Below are 25,798 nucleotides of genomic sequence, written 5' to 3'. Positions count from 1 at the left end.
AAGTCATCTGAGCTAATGGATAAGTGTGAGGATGAGGAATAAGAATTCTACATTCTTAACGTTGCACCCAAAAAGAGACAAAATAACATGCATCACTTCAGAGCCAAGCAATCCTACATGCATCATCCATTACTTCGCTTCTTTATCTTTATACCACCACTCCTTGATAGGAGCAGAAAAATGGATACAAAGCTAGAAGTACAATTCATAAGTTCAAAGTGGAAAGAAAAGTGGTGAGTTTACTTGTGTCGTACCGCGACATTAAATTAGGCGCTTATTGGGAAGCAACCCAATTTATAGTTTAGCTTCTTATTATTATTTTTTTTGTGTCATTTTTTGTGTTGCTTTTTTATTTTGCGGATTACGGAAAGTTTGAGTATGTAAAAATTTGAAGCAAAGGAACACGTTTGAGCTTAAGTATAGGGTGCGTACAACCTTGATGAAAATTGACAAAACATGTTACTAGCTAGGCCAAGAGGCCTCATGGAGTTTTCCTTAACCCTTGTTTTAAATTTTAATTGATGCTTTGGGGACATAGCGTGGAGGAATGAATTCCTAGTTTTTATATTTTTATTGAGTCTTTTTTTAGGATGGGCTCCTCGACTTTTGTTTTCCTTTCTTTTTCTGAGGATAGTCCCTTTGAACCGAGTAACTTATTTTAGGGAGTAATTTTTTTCTTTTTTTGGAGAGAAAAGAAAAAACAACCCTTTTGATTTGTTTGATACTTGCTATTTGAGCCTAATTTTTTTTATAGTTTTTTTCTTATGAATACTTGATTGCTAATGAAATTACAAACTCTCTGACACCTATGTTCATGGTTGTGACTTTGTAAATAACTTATTTTATTTTGTAGTTTGTTATGATCACGGATCTCTTAGAAGTGGAATTGATCCATCTTTATTGATACTTGTTCCATGGGTGACAATTTGTTTATTTCATGCTTGCATCTTAGTCTAGAACTTGTCATGCATGTTATTGAAGCGAAATAAAAAGTGTTACTTTGTTTAGGAGATAATAATAGGCTTTCTTTGATTTGTCTTGTATTTTAGTTTTTTCAGATATTATATCACTTGTTAACCTTTCGAACCTGTGGCCTTTTATTGGTAATCATATTTTTCCCTTAACTATTTAGTTGAATCCCTAGTTTTTGCACCTTTCTTCCTTGAGCACTTTAGCATAGCCTTATTATAATTGTTATATCTGAAGAAAGGGGATGGTTGAGTGAAAAAGGTAATCAATGATAGCTACAAAGTGATGAAAAAAATCCCTCTTTGAAAGAATATGATGTGAAAAAAAAAATATTTGAGAAAACAAAAAAAGAATAATAAAATGATTGAAGCATTGTTGAGATGATGAGAATTACTTGTGAGATAACTATTGAACATAGGGCTGAAAATAAAGAGAAGAAAATAATGGGTGATGAAGTCTAAAAGTGTGAAGTGCTTAGGGAGGTGTAAGTAACTATTATATAGTTTTCCTACCCGTCCCCTAGCCTACATTACAACCTTTAAAGTTCTATTTGATTTATTCAAGCATGCTTAATTAGTGGAGATGTACATAATGGACAACCATATAGTTTTTTGTGCATACACGTGAATTTTATTTGTGAGTTTGAGAGTTGCTCTTCGATACTAAGTCCGTAATTTATATTCAATCTTTTGAATTAAGTGTGTGCACTATTTCTACTTGTGAAGGTGCTTGTTTCATGATATATATATATATGTGATTTTATTAGCTTTCCTTGATGAGACTAGGTGAGCAAACTAAAATTTGAAGAGTTCAGAGCCATTTTGTGAGGTTAGGAGGTTAGAAGTTTGTTGTTTATTATTATATCTTGCATAATTAAGGAGATTCTGGAATTCTCCACAGTTCATTTTTATATGTATGTTTGATAATCAGTTTAAAAATTTCGCCGCATAAATTGACATGAAGAAAGTACTAAAAAGATTTTATTATTGAGGCAATAATAAGTCAAGATACAACACACAAATTGGTAGGAATCAAAGCTTCTTATTCATGAATGAATAACAAGTTCGATTCAAACCTAGGTTACAAATTACATAGGAATTGTAAATTAATTAAAAACTCTTATTTTGGTGGAAATTCAAAGTAGTATGAGTAGAGACTCTCTCATCTTATTTGGGTGGAAATTAAAAACTCTTATTAAGCACTGATTTTGAAAGCTTCCAATGTTGCGTGGTATACTGCTCTGTTGTTGAAGTAATGTGGCAAAAACTCAGTGCCCCATTTGAAGGGTTTGAATAATGGCGGATTGTCTGGACCAACAAATGATTTTGCTGGCTCAACCACATTTGCTGGACAAAAATAAGTACCGATGGCGGTACGTGCTTGAGTTGTATTTGTCACCACTCGATGTGCAACACTTTTCAACTTTCCATTGGTCACTACCTGTATTATGAGCAAGTTAAAGGGCATGTTACGTTTATGTATCATGTCATAAATGAATGTTAAAAGAAGTGTTACCGTTATTAGGAGACCAAAATTGACAACAAATGCATGAGGTAGAGGTTCCACACCAATCCATTCATCATTCTTGAGTATTTGAAGGCCATATACTTGTTGCTGGCAAATGGTTATGAGATTAGGATCACAATGTCCACCAGTTCCCAAAGTTGAACTTGGATCTGGGCATATTGGATAGTGATTGACAAACATTCTCTGCCCATGACCTTTGCCAAAGTACCCTGCCTCCAAGCCTAGTCCTTTGCTTACCAAATCGAAGATTATCATGCTCAACTTTCTAATTTCAGATGAATATGCACCAATAACCTCCCTGAATGTTCATTCTCATATTTAACTTTCACACGAAAATCCATCTACAAATCGGCTATCATTTCATCTACTAATTTAAGATTGAGAAATAGTTAGGTACCTAAATGTTGGAGGGTTACTAGGCCAAGTTTGTTTATCTTGTCCATCAATATTGCAGTTGTGTTCCAAGACTTCCTTCCAGTATTTATGCTCCTTTGAAGCATGATGCTTGGGATTGTTAGTATAGAGTGTTTCTGCTTTTTCTGCATAATTTTCTTTCTGTTTCACTGGCAAATTGAAAAATTCTTCGTAGACTTTCATTGCCTTATCCATTAAATCCTCTGGTACCCCGTGATTAATTACCTGTTTCATTATTCTATCGTCTCAGTTTGAGTTCATCTTGTTTGACTTGGCACGAAGTTTAAGAAAATAAAGAAGATTTTTCAATCTTGTGATCCTAGATTAACGTTATATCTATTGTACCAAAATATCATTTAATCTCATGGCTTAAACATGTCATGTGGAAACTGTAATTAAAGTATTGTCAAAAGAGGAAATGAGTCATTTTTCTTAAAACAGACTAAAAAAAAAAAGTATGTCATTTTCTTTAAAACAGAGGGAATAGTATTTGCATGAAATAATTATGAACCTGAAAAAAGCCATATTGTTCCAAAGCTTTCACAAGTTGTTGAGTGACAACAGCTCGTTCTTCGCCCAAATCAATTACTGGAATTTCCTTGACAATTGGAACTGGGGCTAGTGGCCTTTCATGCATTGGTAATACATAAGTTGGAGGAAGTGCTTCTACTTTACTAGAGATCATGAGGTTTGTCATATTCTTAATTATTCTTCTTTGAATGAATCCCTTTTTTGTCTGTGTTCTTATTTATAGGGAAGAGAATTGCACATCACATCCTCTAAGTATTTGATAAGTTACTTTAACCTGCCCAATGTTTCATAAATGATTGGCAATCCAATTATTGGAAAATCAAACACTAGTCTATGGACCAGGTGTTATATTGTTGGTTTCTATCCCAACCTAACTGTGTTGACATTTTGCCATATAAATGAAGAAAATTTGTTGAATTTTATAGCAATAGAGCAGGGCAAGTACAAGACAGGGCGGCGAAAGATTAATGTATTTAAATAATATTGATGCGACAGGATAGGTGGTGAGTATTGAAGAAAGACCATAACTATTTTATGGACAATTTAGAAGCCACAGTTCCACTTTATTCAAATGGTAAAAAATTTGTTGTTAGAACTTAGAAGTAATTGATTTTAGTACTTTTCACATGGTTATGTTTTCCTATTTTCTCAAATATGGGAAAGATATAAAGTTCAACTAAAAAATGTAAACAGTTATAAGGAATTAAACACAATATTGCAAAAAAAGAGTATGAAGAAAAAAAAAAGGAAGCATAAACGAGGCAGGATGGGGCTGGGCAGGGTAAAATTTAATCTCCCCCCCCCCACCCCTGCCCCTTCCGTGCTATATACATCCCTGGTGTTAGGGTACTAGACTTTTAAACTCGGTATATGGAACAGTAGAGGTAAAAGGTTGGCATGTATGACTTTGTCATGGGCCTAGGTGCAGGATGAATCAAACATGTGGGCAGTGTGGAGGCATTACCAAGTTGGAAATAAGCAAGGTCGACAGACTGTTCGTCATCACATGGGATGGGTCCTAGACGACGTTTGGTAGTGGCAAGTGCCAAGGTCGAATCAAATCTGGGCAAGTCAAGATGAGTTAATAGCAAGGACAAGTAAATGCAAAGCAAAATAAGAAGAAAGACAAGGAATATCACAAGTTAAACAAGAGCTAGCAAGGCCAAGAAAGACACAGGAAAGGCATTACCAGTGGCATGGCAGTGTGATGTGCAGCTAAGTTCAAGTCGACAGTGGCCTTGTCTCCAACCCTAGGCGCGAACAATAAGCACACTACACCAAAAGAGGCCTTTAGCGGCAATACTTATTGCCGCAAAAACATTTAGCGACATTTAATCAAATGTCATTGCATCCAATGTTGCTTCAGCCTTTAGCGGCATTTATATGGAGTGCCGGTAAAGACCAATATTATTTCCACGAAAAGTAATTACTTTTGCGGCATTTATTCAGAAGAAATTACTATTGCCATGAGAACTACCTTAGAAAATGTAATCTCAAGCATATTTGTGGCTTTTGTAATTGCCGGTAAATAAACAACAATTACCAGTAAAGGAAACTTGTTTTAGTGGCATTTGCCATGGCAAATGAAATTAGCCATAAAATTCGCCTTGATCCACATATTTAGTCAAACACTTTTAAAACAACAAAAATGAAATTCACAAGAGAAATGAGTTCAAAGATAATAATAAACAAACTTACCAAACTCAAACAATGTCATTCACTTAACAATATTCAAACTCAACACATCCACTTCTCTGTCTTCCCATGGTAAAAAAAATGAATTATAAAAAATAAAAGAATGCATTCAACAATGTAAAAACAAAAAAATTGATCAACAAATATTTACACTAGATAAATTGTGGCATTTTTCGGGATCACGAGCATCTGCAGTATGTGCCAATTATTCTGTTTCTGCTAACACTTCATCATCAACTGGAATAGATCTGTCTTGATCCAACATCAGGCTCTTGTTTCAAATTATAAATTTCCTAATTCATTTCAGTTAAAAGCTTTGACACCTTGGCTGGTTATGGATTCAAATCCTCGAATTTCTGTCCACTTAGAGTTCTTCTCATGCTCTCGAAAACTTTTTAGCATATCAAACAATTGCTTCGGTCAATGAATGTTTACTACTAACCTAAAAAAAAGTAAAGTTATCATTCTCACATATTAGTATGGACAAATCAATTTGTTCCTCTTGATAAAATACTCTAGTTGATTAAAAAATTGGTATAAACGGATCTAGAGGTATATTGTGCCAGTACATTTAACTGGATAATATGTGACATATGCAAGATCACAGAGTTAAGCTTCGCAGATTAGATGTCTATAAAACTAGCGGTGCAAGACTAGCATAAGAAACAAAGTGATAGGATAGGCCAACACTAGAAAAACATAATCGAGAAGAGGGACCGGTTAATGCCATATTATCTCAAAATGAAACTTCAAATCACACTCAAATTTATCTCAGCTGTGGCAACCAATTCATAGAATCATGAAATACCATACCTACAAACAACCTTGTATCTACAATAACTGATCATATGATATGCCAAGCAAGTAGTAAATAAACAAACAGAAAGCTTGTAAGCAGATATCTAAACAATGTTTAGTATCTTCAGAGTCTCACTTTTGCTCAACATTTAAAAGATAATTTGTAAAAGTGCCAACAGATATGGGAACATTAATTGTGCTAGTTTTTTTAAATAATTATGGTGTTCGGGCTAGTTTGCACACACCTAGGCTAATAAAATGAGGTACCTGCTACCTCCCACCAACACATGTAATGTGTATTCCGTCCGTCCATCAAGGCTTGGACAGATGGGAAGAACATGCGACTTCAGTCACCACTAGGACATTCCCTTACTAAAGCACTGTTTCTTCCAACAATGTTAAATGATAGAAAATAGATGGTACCAAAAACACTAATATGGTATAGAGACTCAGAACTTTAGATTAAGGAAAACTTTCTATAGAAATTCGAAACCATGGGCAAACAACAACTCTCGTGCACATAAACTTGTCACTTAATACTCACACCTTTTCCTCCCGTGTACAAGGTAAATCATAGAAAGAATGAGGATAAAAGGTTACCAGGGCATCAAGAATTGTAAATCTCGTCGTCTCTATTTCAAAAGGTGCTCTTCCAACTTCAACTGTTATTCCCTGAAAAGGAAGTGGCAACCAAGAAACAAACAATCACTCGTAAGCTCCTCTGCAATCCCAGCCCAAAAAAAAGAGATAATATACCAATTTAAGTAATAAATAAAGCAATACCTTCACCCTCTCTTCTTCATTTGTATCCATAATATAGGCCATATGCCTAAAAATCATTGAAAATTGAAGTTAAGAACTAAAAGGAAAAACAATAATTAATTAAAGACGGGGTGAGGAGGATCATTCCACAGAGATTATCTGGTCAAGTCTCATTTAACTTGACAACTCAATGAGAACCATAATCCTAAGGAAAACTGAGAATTGAACATGGAATTGCTGGAAAGGTGATATCAAACTGCAATGTTAGATCAAATCAATGTTACAATCAGTCTTTTGCAATAACCGCCTCAGAAATCCAGATCAGCTTCTTCCAATCCTCGGAAATCACCCAAGTTTTCCAGGCCATGCAATACAATACTATAGTGGAAGAGACTGAAGTTCTAAAAGGGAGTAAAAATAAATGATTTTGAGCATTCAGATATTCAAAACCTCAAAAACTCGGATAATTACATCACTCAGCCTCAAAGTGGGAGTAACATTACATTGATGCGCAGTGTTTCTCCTCTTGAAGTATCCACAAAAAGCTTTGTCTCGGTGGCAGCATGAAGATATAATCGTACAGCACAGCCACGAGAAAAATAAAGACGAAGAACTTGGAGCATGATAACAATACATCATAACATCATGTTGGGCTAAAAAAGAAACCCCATCCTTCCCACAAAAGTAATAGAAAATGTCTATTATCTAGTGCCATACCACCCATATATTCAGTAAATATCACTAAAGGTAAAACAAAAATAGGGAGGTTGAACACAATGCACTTCAGCAGCCAAACTATTTGTAGTCTCTTATGCAATCAGATAAAACTTGATTTCCATTTAACTTAAAAGAAATGACCAATTGCCGCAGTCTGCTAATCCCAAAGCATAGAAACACAAAAATACATTCATAAAGAACATTCAATTTCACAGATAAAGATATACAAAGACTTCTGAAAATTGCCTGACTGAAAAATATAACAGAACTAAGTACTTAATAAATTTGCATAGCTTAAAGAGATATATGTTCTCGTATCCTCACTTTGTTTGGTTCAAATCTCATCACTCAAATAAAACTAATTAGAATGTAGACAACGTTGTTGATACAAAAGGAACTACAGACGGCTACTTGGGCTAGTTTGAACCCGAACACCACAATTGTTTGTAGGTACAATAGGAACGTGAATATCAGATTTTGCATAAGTGCACAAAGTCTCAAGTTCAAGGCATAAAAATGTAAAAGTACACTCTATTGATTCACTAGCCTGATTTCGGATGCAGAGATCTCGCAAATATTTAGCCTTGTAACTAAAAATTTGAATTTTATATGAATGAATAAGGTTTCAATTAACTACTAAGTTTAGTTGTTTACCTTCAAATAGGAGATCAAAAATCGAACTCCACCATTTTTCGGGGGTGCGGAATTGGTAGTTGAGGAATTCATATTTTTGGTAGTGTGAAAATTCATATGTTTGGTAGTGTGGTAGGTGAGGAATTTACCTTAAAGATTTTATTATAATATTCTTTTTTCAAGGGTCTTAATCTTGATATCTCTTTAATATTATTTATGATATATTCTAGATATAACATATTTTGGGTTCTTAGGTACATATATAAATTTTTCTCCATTAATTGTTCTAATAGTTTTATATCTTCCATAGATGCTGTCAAATATTGTAAATATTCGTAGTTCATTTTAGTCTGAATTTATTTCTAAATCATACAATTCTATTCTTTCGAGGTCTAAATCATGTAGGTCTATTTCATACCATTGTTGGTTTAATATATCTTCTGATCTGTTATTATTAAATATTTTTTTCCCATATTATTCTTCCTAATTTAATTATTTCTATATCTTTAAGTATATATAAGATTAGAGTTTCATAGTTTTTTATCATTTCGTCATGCATGTATGTAGTCATGTTCGTTGTTATGTAGGTTTTTTATTTTCAATTATTTCTTCCTATCATATTCATAATTGATTAAATTCATATTAGATAATTATGAACTAGATTATATGTTTATCATGTTCTCCTATCACTACTAGCATCGTACTTTAGCGGATACTTCCTTCTTATCAGCGCCTCAACTTTGTTTACTCCCTAAACGACTTTCCTTGCCTACCGGTTTCAACATTAGGATGGCATAGTATAGAAGTTTTCTCCCTGTTTCCAGTGTGCTAATAAACTAGAAATCATGATTCAAATAATTCTAATACATAATAACTAACATAAATTTATTCAATCATATATATGATATTTAGGAATATATGAAATTAGTTCTGCATAATTTTTGAACAATATACCTTTGCCTCTTGCTTATCCATGATATCTAAAGGTTGTTCCATTATCTATTAAGTATTTAAATATTTGAGAGAGTGGTTTTTAAGAAAGCTTCGTTTATTCCCGACTTGCTTATTATGTTACATATACCTTCCTTTATATAGAAAGGAATTACAGTAATGCACAATAATGCACGTACTATACTACTTACTACACAATAATGCACTACCACCTACTACTTTTACACTTGTCCTATTAACAATGCACACCACCTAGCTACTACTCTTACACTTGGCCATACTACTTTAATAATGCACATGCATACTTTGTTTCCTAATTTACTCTACTAAGTTGTACCTAATAATTTACAATAATGTGACTACTACTGTACACTTTAAGACTTTTACATAATAATTTACATCTACTTTTGGCTTTGTTGGTCAAACACGTTTTTATGTCTTCTTTTTATCTCTTTGTCCTTTGTCTTTATCTTCTTTGTCTTCTTCTCTTTATCTTATCTCTTTTCCGTCTCTATCTTCTTTTATTTTATCATTTCAGCTGAACATCGGGGATTACATTAGCTTATCCATTGCATTTTGAACATATATGGTCAGGATATTTATGTCCAATTAGCTTACAATATCTGGTTAGTAGTTCTGACGAAATAAATCTTGCTTTGAGTGCTCTTGTCATAGGTCTTTCTTCTGGTTTTAATAATGATAAAATCCATTTCTGGACTTCATCCATATTTGCTTTTCTTAGTTCTCTTGAATTTGAATATATCATTAGCTGATCTCTAGAGTAGTAACTCCATATAGCATTTCCATTTAAATAATTGTTTGCTAACTCTTGTATAATAATTGATATACCAATTATTCTTTTATTGGCATAAAAACTTGGTATCTCTATTTTTCGTATTTCTTCCTGTTGTCCAATATCTTCAGGTATAATCATGTCTTTGGTTAGTCTGATCTTAATAACTTGAATCGGAGGTTTTATCTCTTCGTATAATATCTCCGTTGGTGCTGTATAAAACATTACATATAATAAATTTCCTTTAGTAACTGTTTTATATGTAATGAATGCATTGTGTAGTTCCGGTATTCCACTTATTTCTTCTCCGTGGTATGTGTATACGATATTTAATAGTCCATAATTGTAACATATCCTTACTAAATTGGCATTAGTTTTTGGCTATGCGATTAGCTTGTTATAACCTTGTAATTTTTGGGTTAGGTAGTCTTGACTTGGTTCTTTGGTTGTAGTGGATCTAGGATTACGGTTTAAATAGATTTGGATTTTGTATATATTTTCAATATATGTTCTCATGACATGGTTATATAATTTTTTCTCATTTTGTAGGCTATCTGCATAGGTAGAGGTTTGTAGTTCCATAGTCAATGTGTTTTTTAGCATTTTTGGAGTAAATGGTTTTTCAAATAGCTGGTTTAAGTTTGTATTCTTATGCTGTTTTTCACTAACTTGTTTACTTGTACCTGCAGCTGTATTTAAACAAATATTATGGGTTTTAAGGTGTTTCCCATCGTCACCTTTTAGCTCCGCATTTTTACAGTCATACTGTTGACCTGTATTAGCTTTAGACTTCAGATTATCTTCATTAGTCTTTAGCTTTTGTATCTCATTGTCCATACTGTCCACTTTTATACAAAGTGTAGTAATGGCTTTGAGTATATCTTCAATTGTATTTTCTTTCCCAGTCTGAGTAGCTTTGTCTTGATAAGTAATCTGCAATAACATTCTTATCAGTTTTTATCACTTCAATATTAAATGTAAAATTTAATATATTTAATACCAATCTTCTCATTCCTTTTGTAGTTACTGAATCCTGTATTTTTCTTGTTAGCCACCATTTTACTTGTGTGTTATCTGTCCTTATAATAAATTTATTATATACAATATATGGTTCAAATGATAGTAAACATTTATACACTGAGTATAATTCTTTTCTATTTATTTCTCATCTTATTTCTGCATTAGTAAATGTTCCTGAATAATATTTACAATGATATTCTATTTTTTCTTTATCATAGCTGTATTTTAAGACTCCTCCATAACTTTTTTCACTGGCGTTTGATTCTACTATATAAGTAAATTTTTTGTTTTCATCTGGAAAATATAGTTTAAGTAGGTTTTTACATAATAATTTTACTTTTTGTATTTGTGTTTGGTCTTTTTTATCAAGTTGGAATTCTACATCTTTCTTTAATTTTTGCTGTAATGGTTTTTAAATTTTCTGCTAATTTTGATATGTATTCTCTTACTTGATTTACCAGTCCTAAGAATGATTGTAATTTCTTTTTTGTATCTAGCTATTCATTTGAGTTAATTATTTTTTGTACTATATGTGTTTGCATTTTTATTCCATTTTTATCTATTTGTATTCCTAGGAATTCTATTTGTCTTTTCATTATGTCTGCTTTCTTTTTACTTAGGCTTATGCCTGAATATTCTATAATATATATGAATTTTTCTAATAATCTTATGTGTTCATCTTGGGTTTTAGAATATAGTAATATATCATCAATATATACTACACAATTTTCTAGTTGTTTAAAGTAGTTATCCATAAAGTGTTGATATCTACCTGGGCATTTTTATATCCAAATGGTAATACATTCCATTCATAAAATTCTTGTGGTACTGTAAATGCTGTAAGTTTTTTAGATTCCTCTTCTAACTTTAAGTGGTAAAATCCTGATTTGCAATCAAATTTACTAAAGTAATTATATCATTGTATTTGTCTTATCTTTAATATTTTATTTGGTATTGGGTAATTATATGTTTTAGTTTTTGCATTTAAATTTCTATAATCAATAACCATTCTATTTTTCCTCTTTTTTGTTCACTATGTTTATTTACTATAAATGATGGGCTTGTATGCTTACTATTGCTTTCTTGTATATACCTTTTTTCTAGTAATTCACTTATATGTATCTTAAATTTTGTTAAATCATTAAAATTATACTTTAATGGTTTTGGGTTATTATACTATTATTATCAATTAGCTCAATTTTTACTTTTGTTTTATGTTTCTCCGATCCTTGTAAAGGATCCTCACTATATAATAATTCTAACTTATCTTGGATTATTTTTACTTTATCTATAGAGAATATAATTAATTCTATTTTAGGGTCTTCTTCTTTTAAATTTTCTAATTTTTGTGTAATTTTTTCACTACCTTTTATTCATTCTGTTGTTTTCCGTTTTTTGTTATTAACTCTTTTTGCTCTTATTTTTTGTTTACACAGTGTTGTGAACCACCAATGTGTTTTTGTTATTATATGTGGGTATAATTTTTCTAAAAATGGCATTCCTAATAGCATATCTTTTGTGGTCAATTCAAAATTATATATTGCTTCTATAGTTAATATCTTATTCCATATTTGTATTTTTATATTTTTTTGCCTTATATGTGTGATCATGCTTCCTTCATTATTAAATTCTATTACTACTATTGGTGTTTTTAATTTTTCCCATTTATCTTCTGGTAAGCAATATTTACATATATTAGCTTTTGCTCCTGTGTCTATCATTGGTGTATAATATCTGTTGTAATATCCTTTTATTATTATCTTTGCAAGTATATATATTTTCATGTTTTTATCATAAGAAAGTTCTTTTTATTATTATCTTCTTATTATTATAATTAACTGTTTGTCCTCTAAATTATATGGTTTTACTTGTTCTAACCATCTTATTCCTAAAGTGATATTTTTATCTCCTTGATATATTTTAAACTTTATTACTATTGGTACTCCTCCAATGATTATTTCCTTTTCTGTAGTTTCTTCGGTATATATTAATGCCTTTGGTAGTTCAGGGCATGATTGTTCATTAGTAATTATCTCATCCTCTGTTACTAGTTCTTTTGTAATATAGTTTTCTTCTTGTCCTGTATTTATTAATATTAGATATTTTCGTTGTTTCATTACTCCCGTTATGTAGTAATGATATGGTTCTATTTCTTCTTCTATTGATTTTTGTGGAGTTTTATCTATTCTTCTTGAGGTACTCATTGTTTATGATATTTGGGGTATTTCATAGTTTATTCTTTCTTATGTACTTAGTCTTTCTTTTACTATTTCTAAATCTTCTTCTATATCAATCTCATTATAACTATAATCATTATTATCTATGACTGTAACTATCCTTTCAAAAGGATCTTCTTTTTTTTTTTTTTTTTTTTTTTGCTGTTATTTTAAGTTTTGTTGTTAAAACATATAAGTTTTTACATCTAGCTGTAAATATTTTACTTCCTGGGGCTAGTTCTATCCCTGACATTTTCCAATACAATACTAGTGATTTATCTATGTTTCTATCATTTATTGCTACTGAGTAGTTAACACTTACTTTAAATTTAAATTTTTGGTATATGAGGTTACCTTTTACTGCACTTATTATACTTTTTTCTATGGGTTGTATAATTCTATCATCCGCTAAGTATATTTCTATGGGTGTATCTATTCCTTCTCTAAAACATGTTTTTATTAGTATTTCTGTTCCTCCTAAATGTACATAATTAATTGATTTTTAGCCTTAATATCTTGTATTTTTTTATTTATTATTCGTTTGTTTATTATTGGTATTTTAGCCTTTCCTTTTGTGTATTTACAATCTATGATATGTTCTCTTTGACTTACTACATAATATTCTTCTTTTTTTCTTTTAAACCAATTTCTCATTGTTGGTATTTCGAATATTTTTTCTACGCTTAGGTCTAATTCTTTTCCTTTTATTTATTCAAATATATTATTATCAAATATTATTTTTTGTTCTGCTAATTCTTCATCTTGATATTTTTCTTTAGTTATTATTTGTATATCTGTTTCAGTCATTGATATAATATTCATTATCTGATTCTATTAATGGATTATTTTCCATTTCGTCTGTTTCGTTTTCTAATAATTCATATATACTATCTTCACTTTCTAATTCATAATCTACGTACTCTATCTGCGTATATTTGTCATTGTCTATTATTATTTCTGATATTTGTTTTTTCTTTGGATCTTTAGGTAATTTACAATCTCTAGTTATATGTCCTAATTTTCCACAATTATAACAGGTACATTCCATTAGTTTTCTTTTTGGTCTATATGGTCTTTTGGTTTTGTAGTTTTTTACATAGTACCTTCTTCTTGGTTTTTTATATTTATATTTTGATCTATATTTTTTGTTATATCTCTTTTTATAGTATTTGTCCGTACAACCACATTGGGGTGCCGTTTTATTTTTGCAACATGCTAAGTTTTTTACTAGTATTTTTTCCAGTTTTATTTCTTCTTTATTTTTTTCACATTGTTCTATAAACCATCGTTGTAAGAATTTTATTCTAGCTCCTAAGGTATCTGTTAATCCTGCTTCATTCCAACTTTTTATTACTTTTGAATTAAAAGGTTCTGGTTGTAAAATATAATTTTCTTATTTCCTTACTTTCTTCTGTGCTATATGTTCCTTTATAATAATATTCTCTAAATGCACATGTATATTCATCTATATAACACATATTACATATTGCTAATTTTGTCATTAGATTTCGATTTATGATTTTTTCTTTATTTTGTTCTTCTACTTCTGTTGTCATACTACTAAATTCATTTCTTATAGCTACTTTGTACTTATATAATATTTCCATAGTTGTAGTAGCTAATTCACCATTAGATTTTTTATTACTTCTTAGAGTTTTTAAACTTTCATCTGATAAATTTTGTAGCCATAATTTTACTGTTCCTATAAGTGTTCTTTCTATATATCCTGGTGTTTCTATTATTCCTATTTTGTTATCTATTAATTGTTTTGATATATATCCCATCCATAATTGAATTGTTTTATTTATATCTGCTACACAGTCTAAATTTAAAAAATCATGTTGTTCAGTTATTGGTTTAGGTGTCCATTTTTTATTCAATCTTTTATCCCATATAGTTTTTTCTTTATCATATTGTTCATAGTTTGTATTATAATATTTTAAATTTTTTGGGTTTTTTATTCCTGATGTACTAGGTTTTTCATCTATGTCTATGTCTCCTGTATTTACTTCTAAATTCATTGTATGTTAAATGTTCCGTATATGTTTCGCTTGTTTTTGAATGTTGTACATCTAGATCATCGTCATTTATTTCATCAATTCTTATTTCAGGTAGATTATCTTGGTTATTTTCTTCTTTTTCTTCTAGTTTTTCTTCTAATTGCAATTTTTCTTTAAATTTATTTATCTCATTTGCTAATTTTGTTTTTTGTTCTTTTTTTTTTGTTTAATTTCATACATTTCTTTTAATATTGTCAGTTCTTTTTCTAGTTCTATTATTTTAGTATTTTTTACTTCTTCTAATTGTTGTACTTCCTTTTTTGCTTGTTGTTTTATTTTTTCAATTTCCGTTTTTCTATCTATTTCTTCATTTTCTTTTGTTATTCTTATCATAGCAGTTAAACTATCTTCTAGTTTTACCGTTTCTTTTTCTAACATTAAACTTATATTGTCACCTATTTTTTTGTATCTTCTTCCTAGATTAGAAAATATTATCTTTATTTTTAATCCGTCATAGTTTTCATATATTTTTTCGTCTATGGCATATTCTTCCTTATTCATTTATAGATTGTGTTGAAATTTATATTCTAAACTTTCTATCTCTATCTGTAGATATAAAATAGTTTTCCTTTGTGCTACTATAGATTTTTTACAAGTTCCTGCGAATATATTACTGTTAAGTCTACTTTGCCTATGTGCTAATTCTTGTCTTTTCGCTATAATTATTTCAGTAAGTTTTTGTCTATATTTGTTATTCTCGTTATTCATTGTATTTTTAAATATTGAATATATTTATATTCTATTTTAGATATATTATCTATTAATTGATCTAATTTGTCGTTATCGTGTTGATTTCCATCGTCGTTGTGCTGATTTCATTGAAGGGTGAAGATGGAGGAAAATTCGAAGTAAAAAGGAATTGGGGGAAGTAAAAATAATTACAATTGATTTTCACTCTATTACTTTTTATTTTTAACTGTCACTAAAAGTACTTCTTTTACTGGCTAAAATTTAAATGTCGGGAATAGTATAGATTATATAATGTATTAGTGGCAATTTACTTATTGCCACTAAAAGTACCTTTTGTTATAGTGGTACATTTCGCGCACATGGGGCAGTTTTCTTTGTGTAATTGCTTTTGGGAAGATCCCTTTATTCTTGTGGCATCTTTGTATTTTCAAATTTTGAATTGCCTATGCAATTGTTGATGTCAATTGCACTTTAGCTTTGATTGGCCTTGATTGCGAAAAATAACGACAGGTTATTGGTTGTAAGACAAGGCTGCCACATATGTTATAAATGTACAACATTGTGTCATGTTCTTAGACTTCAACTAAGCACACCGTACAGTACTTGACAACTCACTTACGAATCTTTCACAATCTTACAAGCATAAATAAGTCTTTTTTACACTAGATCGCAAAGGGAATGAAGAAATAAGAGAATTGCTTAAGAAGGTTTTGTATTACTCAAACTCGGAAGATTTACTTGGCTATTTTACAAATTGGTGTCCCTCTATTTATACTACTTACTTGGGGGATAATATGTCAATAATAGTTGTTACTTAAATCCCTACATATTTACAAAGTCATTTTTTCTAGAATCTTCTACATAACTAGAAGATTCCAAGGATCTTCCCTGCAAATATGTGGAATTCTAGGATCAACCATGTGAATCCTCCACATGTCTCTAGAACATTCTACTATGGACTAGCCTTCTTGCTATGTAAGTCTTCCACATGGATAACTTTATGCCCCATGGTGCCTAAGTAGAATGATGACATTGGGGTCATGACACTCTTCGTCGCCTGATGTTGCAATCACTGTGGCACATTGCTGCTGCATGAACTTCCAGATATTGTCTTTCATCTTGCGCGACCAGTATTACATTGACTTGATCAATGCCCTTGTGCATGTAACCTTCCCCGGGTGACCAACCTACAACGTGCCATGACTTTCCTACATGATCTTATGCCTAATAGTTTCAAACTTGGGCATGTAGACCCTCCAGTATGTTGCATAAGATCCTTGATACCATCACGGATGTCGTAAAGGGGTTGGCATGATAGCGTCAATCTTATGATCCACCTCGTGCCTAGGATGTAAGTGGTTTGGCAACTCCTCATGCATCACATCTTTGTTCTGTTCTAGAACCAGAATTCTCTATGCGTGGTGGCAAAGTCCCTTCAGAACCATTGTCTTTACTCACACTTATAATGGTCGCTATGAGCATTGACTCCCCCTTTTTAAGGCCAGTCACGAGCTACATGACCGATAATTGAGATTGTCCTTCTGTCTTAGGTACCTTAACTAGGGGCCCCAGGGGCGGAGCCACCTTGTCCCCAGGGTGTCCAATTGGACACCCTTCGTCGAAAAATTATACGATATATACACGTAAAGTTTTGACTTATATTGCTATATATGGTATTTTGGACACCCTAAAACAACAAAGTAATATGTAGAGGAGATGGCTAGAGTTGTCACAAGTCCACTCGTTGCCGCAGTTCGATTCCCCGCATGAGCGTTTTCATTTTTCTATTATTATTTTGCCTTCTTGTAGTTTGTAAGTAAATAAACATGTGTAAGTTTAACATATATGTTCAGTAGCTTGGTGGTAAATATTGTCACGCTTGTCTTGAGTGACCCAAGTTTGAATCTTACCTGCAATAAAGATTTTTTTTTCAATTAAAATAGAATTATTTCTTTAAATTTTAATACATTTTCTTTGTGGAATAAGATTTCCTTATATTTTAATACCTTTTTCCTTTGTGGAATAAGATTTTCTTAAATTTTAATACATTTTCCTTTCGGAATAATGTTTTCTTTCTCTATAAATAAGAGACCCATTTCCCAAATTATATCATAATATTACTAAAAGTAGAATCTCTATAAATCATCATTTTTTTTAAAAAATTACTATTTAAAGGTTGGACCCCCTTCATAAGAATCCTGGCTACGCCACTGAGGGGCCCATACATGATCCTTGTTCCATGACCGAGAGTGATTGGTGGTAAGAGTCGATCAGCATGTGACACTTCTGGAAGAACTCTTGCCCGATAATTATGTCAATTGGCAGACCAAAACTGACAAGTCTTAAAAGTACTTTCAGTCATATAGGAGTAAATATTTTGGAACATTAAAAATAACAAGTCTTAAAAGTTTCACACCATCCAAATATTTTGTTATTTTATGCTTACAAATTTCAAAAGTCTTGATTTATCTTTTTTTTTTTAAACTCAAGATACAACAAACAAATTGGTTAGAATCAAAAGTTTCTTATTCATGAATGAATAACAAGCTCGATTCAAACCTAGGTAACCAATTACATATAGTAATTGTAAATTAATTTAAAACACTTATTTTGGTGGAAATTAAAATGTTTAAGCATAGATTTTGAAAGCCTCCAATGCTGCGTGGTATACTGATTTCTTGTTGGCATAATGTGGAAAAAAATCAGTGTCCCATTTGAAGGGTTTAAACAATGGAGGATTGTCCGGACCAACAAATGATTTTGTAAGGTCAACAATATTTGCTGGACAAAAATAAGTACCAATGCCTGTACATGTTTGAGTTGTATTTGGCACCAATCGATGTGCAACACTTTCCATCTTCCCATTGGTCATTAGTCATTACCTGTATTTATACAACAATAGACAAGTCATACAATTTTTATTTTTATTTGTTGTTCACTTTGGTCCTATAGTTAGTTAGTTTTTAATATTAATCATCCCATTTCACCTTTAATTTTTTTTTTATGTGAACAACATGACATGTTTAGACCGTAAAAGATATTTGGAAATAATGTTACAATTATGAAATATAATTATGTCTTTTAACTTAGCCTCATATGTTATTTATGCCCTTCAATTATGGGGGTGTACTAGTAAACATTTAAATTTATATAGAGTTGAATTAGTAGAGACACATGTCTACGTTGCATACGCCACATAGGATGACATGTAGGATGTAAATTGTCACGTAGAACGCAAGTAGGACGTGTATGTTTACTTGTTCAACTCTATACAAGTTTAAGTGTACTTGTGCACACCCAAAATTGAAGGAAATAAATATCAGATAGGCCAAATTAAAAGGCACCGTTTTGTACTATGTCAATGTTATATATACCTTTAGTTTAAGAAATATAGATTCAAAACCAATTTTACAATTAATTTAAAATTTCATACTCATTCAAATTAACAAGGACACATAAAATAAAACAAAATGGAATAAATAAAGGCATGATACATAAATAAGCTCTTTAACTTGGCATCAACTGTTATTTATGCCCTCCTACTTTGGATTTGGACAAGTAGACACTTAAAGTTGTATAAAGTTAACAAATAGACACACGCAATGTGGCATAATACAAGTAGGACATGTGTATCTATTGTTCAACTCTATGTTTAAGTATCTACATTTGCTCACCTAAAGTTAAAGGGCATAGATGTCAGATGATAGGTCACGTTAATGTATTATACCATAAAATAAAAGGCATGATACATAAACATGACCTTTAACTTGGCTTCATCTGACAACTGTGACCTTTACCGTTATGTGTTAACAAATAGACACTTAAACTTGTATAAAATTGAAAAAATAGACTCCTTCGTCCTACATAACATCATATATGACAATTTTGTATTCTACGTGGAGTCCTACATGTATTATGTCACATAGGACACGTCTAATTTGTCTACTTGTTTAATTTTTTACAAGTTTAAGTGTTTACTTCTGCACCCCAAAAATTGGAGGGCATAGATGTCAGCTGAAGTCAAATTAAAGGATGTCTATGTATCATTCATAAATGAAAGTTAAAAGAAATATTACCATTATTGGGAGACCGAAATTGACAACAAATGCATGAGGTAGAGGTTCCACACCAATCCATTCCTCATTCTTCAGTATTTGAAGGCCATATACTTGTTATTGGTAAATGGTTATGAGATTAGGATCACAATGTCCATCCATTCCCAAGGTTGAACTTGGATCTGGGCATACTGGAAAGTGATGGACAATCATTTTCTGCTCATGTTCTTTGCCAAAGTAGTCTTCCTCCAAGTCTAGTCCTTCCCTTACCAAATCAAAGATGATCATGCTCAACTCTCTTATTTTAGATGAATACGCACCAATAACCTCCCTGAAAGTTCATTCTCATATTTAACTTTCACATGAAAATATAAAGTGTTTGGTTTGCAATTTAGAAATCCTCATGACTAATACATGTGTAAGATATGAGGAAATTTATGTATAATTTTTTACAGAAGAGAAAGTGGAATAAATAATACATGAATAAGTAACCCCTTTGCAGTCAATCTCGCTACCTCTTTAGTTGCTGCCCCCCTACTTGCTCATTCGCAATAATTACCACAAGAAAGTCGTCCTTGTATCCATAGGGGCTTATGCACTCCATGACTTTCTTACGTTAAGGGGTCTCGAAGACTAGATTTTGATGTCAACCCTAGTCAACGAGCTTAATCTTACTTCTCATATCAGGTTAGGCCTTTCCAACTGAGCTGGGTGCCATGGCCCTCCTATTCTGGAGCAGATTTAGGAAGGGGAAAGGGGTGTCACGTGACAGTGCTTTGTCAGAAAAAGAATGCTAACTAGGTATATACAATTAAGAAACAGAAGCAAACATAGAGGGCTTATATATAATATAAGTGACACCATTTAAACAAAAGAAAGCGTAGCTTAGGTTGTTTTTGGTACTCAAATTCCTTAGGCTAGGTTCCGCGTTCAACCCTTCCTCATTTTTTATGGTTTTATTTTTGTGACCTTCTTTATTTAGTAATTGTTTGGTGCTTTGTTTGTATAAACAAACATTTAATTTTTTATGTTTTTTTCTTTGACCTTCATTGTTTAGTAATTATTTGGTATTTTGTTTGTATAAACAAATATTTAGTATTATATTATTAAGGAGATTAATTTGAATACATTTTATATATATATAAAAAAGCTCATTGAAAAAAATTATAATGTGTTTTTTATTTTATTTTTTTAGAAAAAATATATTAATATACATGAATTGTGTTTTATTTGTATTTTTTTAACAAAATATGGCTTACATTATTTTATTTTAAAAGGTGACACCGCTTATGAAAAATCTTGCATACGTCACTGATCCTAGTCATAACTAACTTAGGTAGAAAATAATAAATAGATTCTCTCATAACTAATGCATGTTTTCTAATACCTACGAAGTTCTAATCAGCTACCAAATGACCCCTTTAGTATAAAACCCATCTACAAGTTGCCATAATTAGTAAGAAATTGATAATAGTACATAGAAGAAAAAAATAGGTACCTATATTTTGGAGGGTTACTAGGCCATGTTTTTTTATCTTGTCCATCAATATTACAGTTGTATTCCAAGACTTCCTTCCGATATTTATGCTCCTTTGAATTATAATGCTTGGGATTTTGCTGGTATAGAGTGTTTCTCCTTCATTTGCTTAGTTTTCCTTCTCTTCCACTGGCAAATTGAAAAATTCTTCGTACACTTTTATTGCCTCGTCCATTAGATCTTCCGGTACCCCATGATTAGTTACCTGTTTTTATCATTCTATTGTGTCTCAATTCGAGTTCATCTTATTTAATATACATATATATAAACTATTAGGTTTAATACATAAATATGTCTTTTAACTTGACTTCAGTTGGCATCTATGTCCTCCAAGTTTGAGTATGCACAAGTAGACATTCAAACTTATACAAAAGTGAACAAATAGACACATATGTCATACAGGGCATCCTATGTGTAACATGCCACGTAAGACGTGTGTGCCTACTTCTTCAGTACAAGTTTAAGGGTGTGTTTGGTATGAGGGAAAATGTTTTTCTAGAATTTGTTTTCTTGGAAAATAAGTGGATTTTTAACTTATTTTCTAATGTGTGGTTGGTGAGTAGAAAATATTTTTTGATGTTTGGTTGGTGAATGAAAAATATTTTCTAGAAAATATCTTTTATTTTTGGCTTAAGACTAGAAAACACTTTTTAGGAAAATAATTTTTCACCCGAAAATTAGCCCCGACAATTGATCTAGGATCCGACCCTCACACCCGAGATAGAAAAAGATCCCCACAACCGTTCCAAAATCCGACCCTGAGATCTGACCCAGACTTTCGACCTTGAAATATTTTTCAATTTTATTTTTTTTTTTAAAAAATATATTGATGGGGAGGTGGGAGGGGCTAAGGGGTACCGTAAAAAATGAAATTTTAAAAATTTAAAATATTTTTCAAAAATAAGTTTCTTTAAAGAAACAAAATTGACCGGGGGTGGTGGTTGGGGTAGGGGGTAGGGATGAAGTAATACTTTTTGAAATATTTTGCAAAAAAATAAATTCGGGGTGGCCGAGGGGGGTGGCTAGGGATAGGATTAGGGTGAACTAGATGGGGGTGGCGTAAAAATGATTTTTTTTTAAAATTTGAAATATTTTCAAAAACAATTTCTATAAAAATAATTTGACGGGGTGGCTTTGGGTAGGGGTGGGGAGGGGGGGTTAGGGGTGAGGGTGCGGAAAAACACGAAACTTTTTAAAATTTGAAATAGATTTCAAAAATATATATATTTTTTAAATTGACGGGGTGGTCTGGGTTGGGGTGGCAGGGGAAGTTAGGCATGGAGGTGGCATAAAAAATGATTATTTTTTAAAATTTGAAAAAAATATCAAAAATAATATATTTTTTTTAAAGAATCGACATGGTGGCCTGGCGGGGGGTGGGGGGTGGGGTGAGGTGGTGGGGGGGGAGGGGGTGTAAAAATAAAAAAATATATATGTGAAATGTTTTCCAAAAATATTTTTAAAAAAATAAAAAAATTGGCTGGGGGTAGGGACGGGGTCAGGGTATGGGGTGGGGTAAAAATGAAATATTAAAAATTTGAAATATTTTTTCAAAACAATTTTTTTTTTGTGTGGGGAGGGGTAGAGATTGCAGAGGTTGGGTGAGGTTAAAGAAATCTTAAAATTTGAAATATTTTTCAAAAATAATTTTAAAATTTTTAAAATTGTTTTTGTTTGGGGGTAGTTTGGGGTAAGGGAGTTGGGCGTTGGTTTGGGGGTAGGGGTGAAAAATAATCCGAGTACGATGTATGGTTAAAAAAATATTGAAGGATGAAGTAGAGTTTTGAAAAATGTTTTCCTTAATTTTTGAAGGGAAGCCATTTTCCTTAAATTTGAGGAAAATGAGTTGATTTGGAAAACATTTTCCAAAACATTTAAGTCAACCAAACATGGGAAAATGTTTTCCTTCATACCAAACACACCCTAAATGTCTATTTGTGCAGACTCAAAGTTGGAGAACATAGATGTCAACTGAATGCAAGTTAAAAGGCACATTTATGTATATATTATGCCAAAATATTACTACTAGTATTTGCATGAAATAATCTTGAACCTGAAAAAAGCCATATTGTTCCAAAGCTTTCACAAGTTGTTGAGCGATAACAGTTCGTCCTTCACCCAAATCAATGACTGGAATTTCCTTGATAATTGGAACTAAAGCTGGTAGCCTTTCATGCATTGGAAAGACGTAAGTTGGAGGAAGTGCTTCTACTTTACTAGAGATGATGTTTGCCATATTCTTCTAATTACTTCTGTGAATGAATCTAACCAAAACAAAAAGAAGTGAAATTGAGTAAATAGACATAAAAAAAGAAATTTATATAGAATGTGTGACCTAGGAAACAAACTTCAACTTGTTAGTACTCCAATCCTTTTTTGTTTGTTTTCCTACATGAGATGAAGGACTATTTATAGGGAAAAGAATTGCACATAACATCCTCCAAGTATTTGAAAAGTTGCCTTAACATACCCAATGTTTCATAAATGATATGGACTGATTGGCAATCCAATTATTAGAAAATCAAACACTAGTCTATGGACCATGAGATATATCGTTGGTATCTATCCCAACCTAACTATGTTAAGGTTTTGCCATATGAATGAAGAAATTTTGGTGACTTTTAGGGATGGCAATGAAGCATAGCGAATACGAGACAAGGTAGGGCTAGCCCTTTATAATAGGGTAGGGAAAGGCAAGCTGTAATGATCCTGAAGGTTATTTTTGAAATTTTCTGGAACTTTAGCATTTTACCCCTCTTTATAGTTGCTCCGAGTCGTATTTGATCAATCTATGAGGTTAGATTTGAAAGCGGATCAAAAAGTTGAGATTTTTGAAAGTTTTAGAGTTTTGGAAGATTTTAAGTTGAAATGGTTAATTTTAGTCAACATTTGAAGTTTCGAGTGTCAAAATGGATTCAGTCAGTTCCATCAGCTTTAAAATGTGACTTTTGGGTTAGTGAACTGCAATGACCCTCCAGGTCATTTTTAAATTAAGAATTCTTTCCCTCGTATAGAGCGTTCCTGTAGCGACCCCAAGTCATTTATGACTTGCTGGCACTGACTGTTCGGTCGCCTGGTCGTTCGTTTGGGTTTTAGGCCCGTTTCCCTGTTTTGGAGATTTTTATAACTTGAAAAGTTGACTTTGGTCAACCTTCTTGGAAGACGTGCTCAGATGAAAATTCTGACAGCTAGGTTAGCTTCGGAAGATTGATTTTGGTCTAGAACGACCCTTTGTTCACTTCCCGAGGCTTTAGATGGCAGTTGTGGAACCTGGCTCAAAACGATACTGGGTGTGGGACCCACTTTTCATCGAAGCGAGCTCCAAATGGAAATTCCGCCTTCACCGTTGAGTCCGAAATATCATTTCCAATCAGATTCCATATAAGGTTTGTATTTTTCCGACTCCGAACGAGTCCGAAACATCGAAATTTGAGTTTGAAGGTTTGTAGAATTTTGACGTGGCGGTGACGTGGCAGCGGAGTGGAAATCTGGAAATTTCCAGAATATAGGACGAAATTCGTCCAATTTTTTCCTTCAACTTCAACTTGAGATTGCTCCTTCATTTTGAGTCCAAATTAGGTGCTTCAAAAGGCAAACTTCAAGAGAATTTCGAGGGGAATCTAGCGGTGATCTCAGAAACACGAGGGGAGGCTTCGTTTGAGGTAAGAAATCAATTTTTAGCCACTGCCAGGGTGATTTCCGGATTGTTTTATTGTTGAATTTTGAAATGTGAAATCTTGATCATCGTAAGTCCGTTTTGAGTCATTCTTGAGGCTAACTTGTAGAGTTTTTCGCAAGGATCGTCGTGGTATAATCTGTTTGGGTTGAAAGGGTCTCATTTTTCCGAAAATTGGTGATCAAGGGGCTGTCCATTTTAATTGTTGTGGCTGATTTGCGGTGTTTTAGGCATCTGTTTGTGCTAAAATTTTGGGGTATTAGTTTAGTAAGGTATTTGGGATGTTTTCATGGATTCGATTTCGAGATTCTAATTGTGGGCCCCACAATCCCATTTTAGACCCGATTTTGTGTCCGTCTCCGAAAAATATAATTTTAGTGTCAATATATTCGTAATGACGAGGTGATTAACCTTTTGTTAGTGGAGAAGCATTTGGAGACCGTTCGGAGAGGAAAAGATCCGGTACCGTGAGTTGGAGCACGCGTGATCGGCTTTCAGGTAGGCTATGGTTTTCTCTCGTGAGATTGAGCATGTTTAGGCAATTGTTTATTGATTTGCTTGAGTATGGAGGGGTTCGGGTGTCGAGCATGCTAAATTTCTATAATTCCTGCCTTAGACCTTATTTCGGGAAAGTGTTGGATTATGACAGCATGTCTCTTGATATTATTGAATAGCCATATCTGGTGGTGTATATGATAATATTGATTTGAAGTATGTTTGGCCTTAGTCTAGGCTTAGACTAGTGTTGCCATAG

General features: G+C 32.2%; 1 protein-coding gene, 2 long non-coding RNA genes and 1 pseudogene across 3 annotated transcripts in view; 1 reads left to right on the top strand and 3 right to left on the bottom strand.

The window, feature by feature from the left end:
* Positions 1–1,971: 1,971 nt before the first annotated feature.
* LOC125865234 (hyoscyamine 6-dioxygenase-like) lies at positions 1,972–3,621 on the bottom strand. Its single transcript, XM_049545442.1, has 4 exons — positions 3,422–3,621; positions 2,894–3,135; positions 2,485–2,794; positions 1,972–2,409 (listed from the first exon to the last, which is right to left on the bottom strand). The coding sequence occupies exons 1-4, from the start codon at positions 3,605–3,607 to the stop codon at positions 2,164–2,166; spliced, it is 984 nt and encodes a 327-aa protein (XP_049401399.1). The 5' UTR covers positions 3,608–3,621; the 3' UTR covers positions 1,972–2,163.
* A 1,522-nt stretch (positions 3,622–5,143) lies between these two features.
* On the bottom strand, positions 5,144–6,914 carry LOC125865246 (uncharacterized). The gene is made up of 3 exons (XR_007446329.1): positions 6,718–6,914; positions 6,535–6,606; positions 5,144–5,578 (listed from the first exon to the last, which is right to left on the bottom strand). It is a non-coding gene; the product is annotated as an uncharacterized LOC125865246 (long non-coding RNA).
* Positions 6,915–18,405: 11,491 nt separating this feature from the next.
* LOC125865235 (hyoscyamine 6-dioxygenase-like) lies at positions 18,406–23,604 on the bottom strand (annotated as a pseudogene).
* A 1,312-nt stretch (positions 23,605–24,916) lies between these two features.
* LOC125865248 (uncharacterized) overlaps positions 24,917–25,798 on the top strand; it is a 7,771-nt gene continuing 6,889 nt past the window's right edge. Inside the window, exons 1-2 of the long non-coding RNA XR_007446331.1 lie at positions 24,917–25,030; positions 25,466–25,542. This is a non-coding gene — a long non-coding RNA (uncharacterized LOC125865248). The remainder of the gene's footprint in view (positions 25,031–25,465; positions 25,543–25,798) is intronic.

This window comes from Solanum stenotomum, chromosome 5 (genome assembly GCF_019186545.1).
Source record: "Solanum stenotomum isolate F172 chromosome 5, ASM1918654v1, whole genome shotgun sequence".
Classification (NCBI taxonomy): Eukaryota; Viridiplantae; Streptophyta; class Magnoliopsida; order Solanales; family Solanaceae; genus Solanum; species Solanum stenotomum.
The sequence above is the reverse complement of the archived record's forward strand: the minus strand, read 5'-3'. Positions and strand labels throughout refer to the sequence as shown.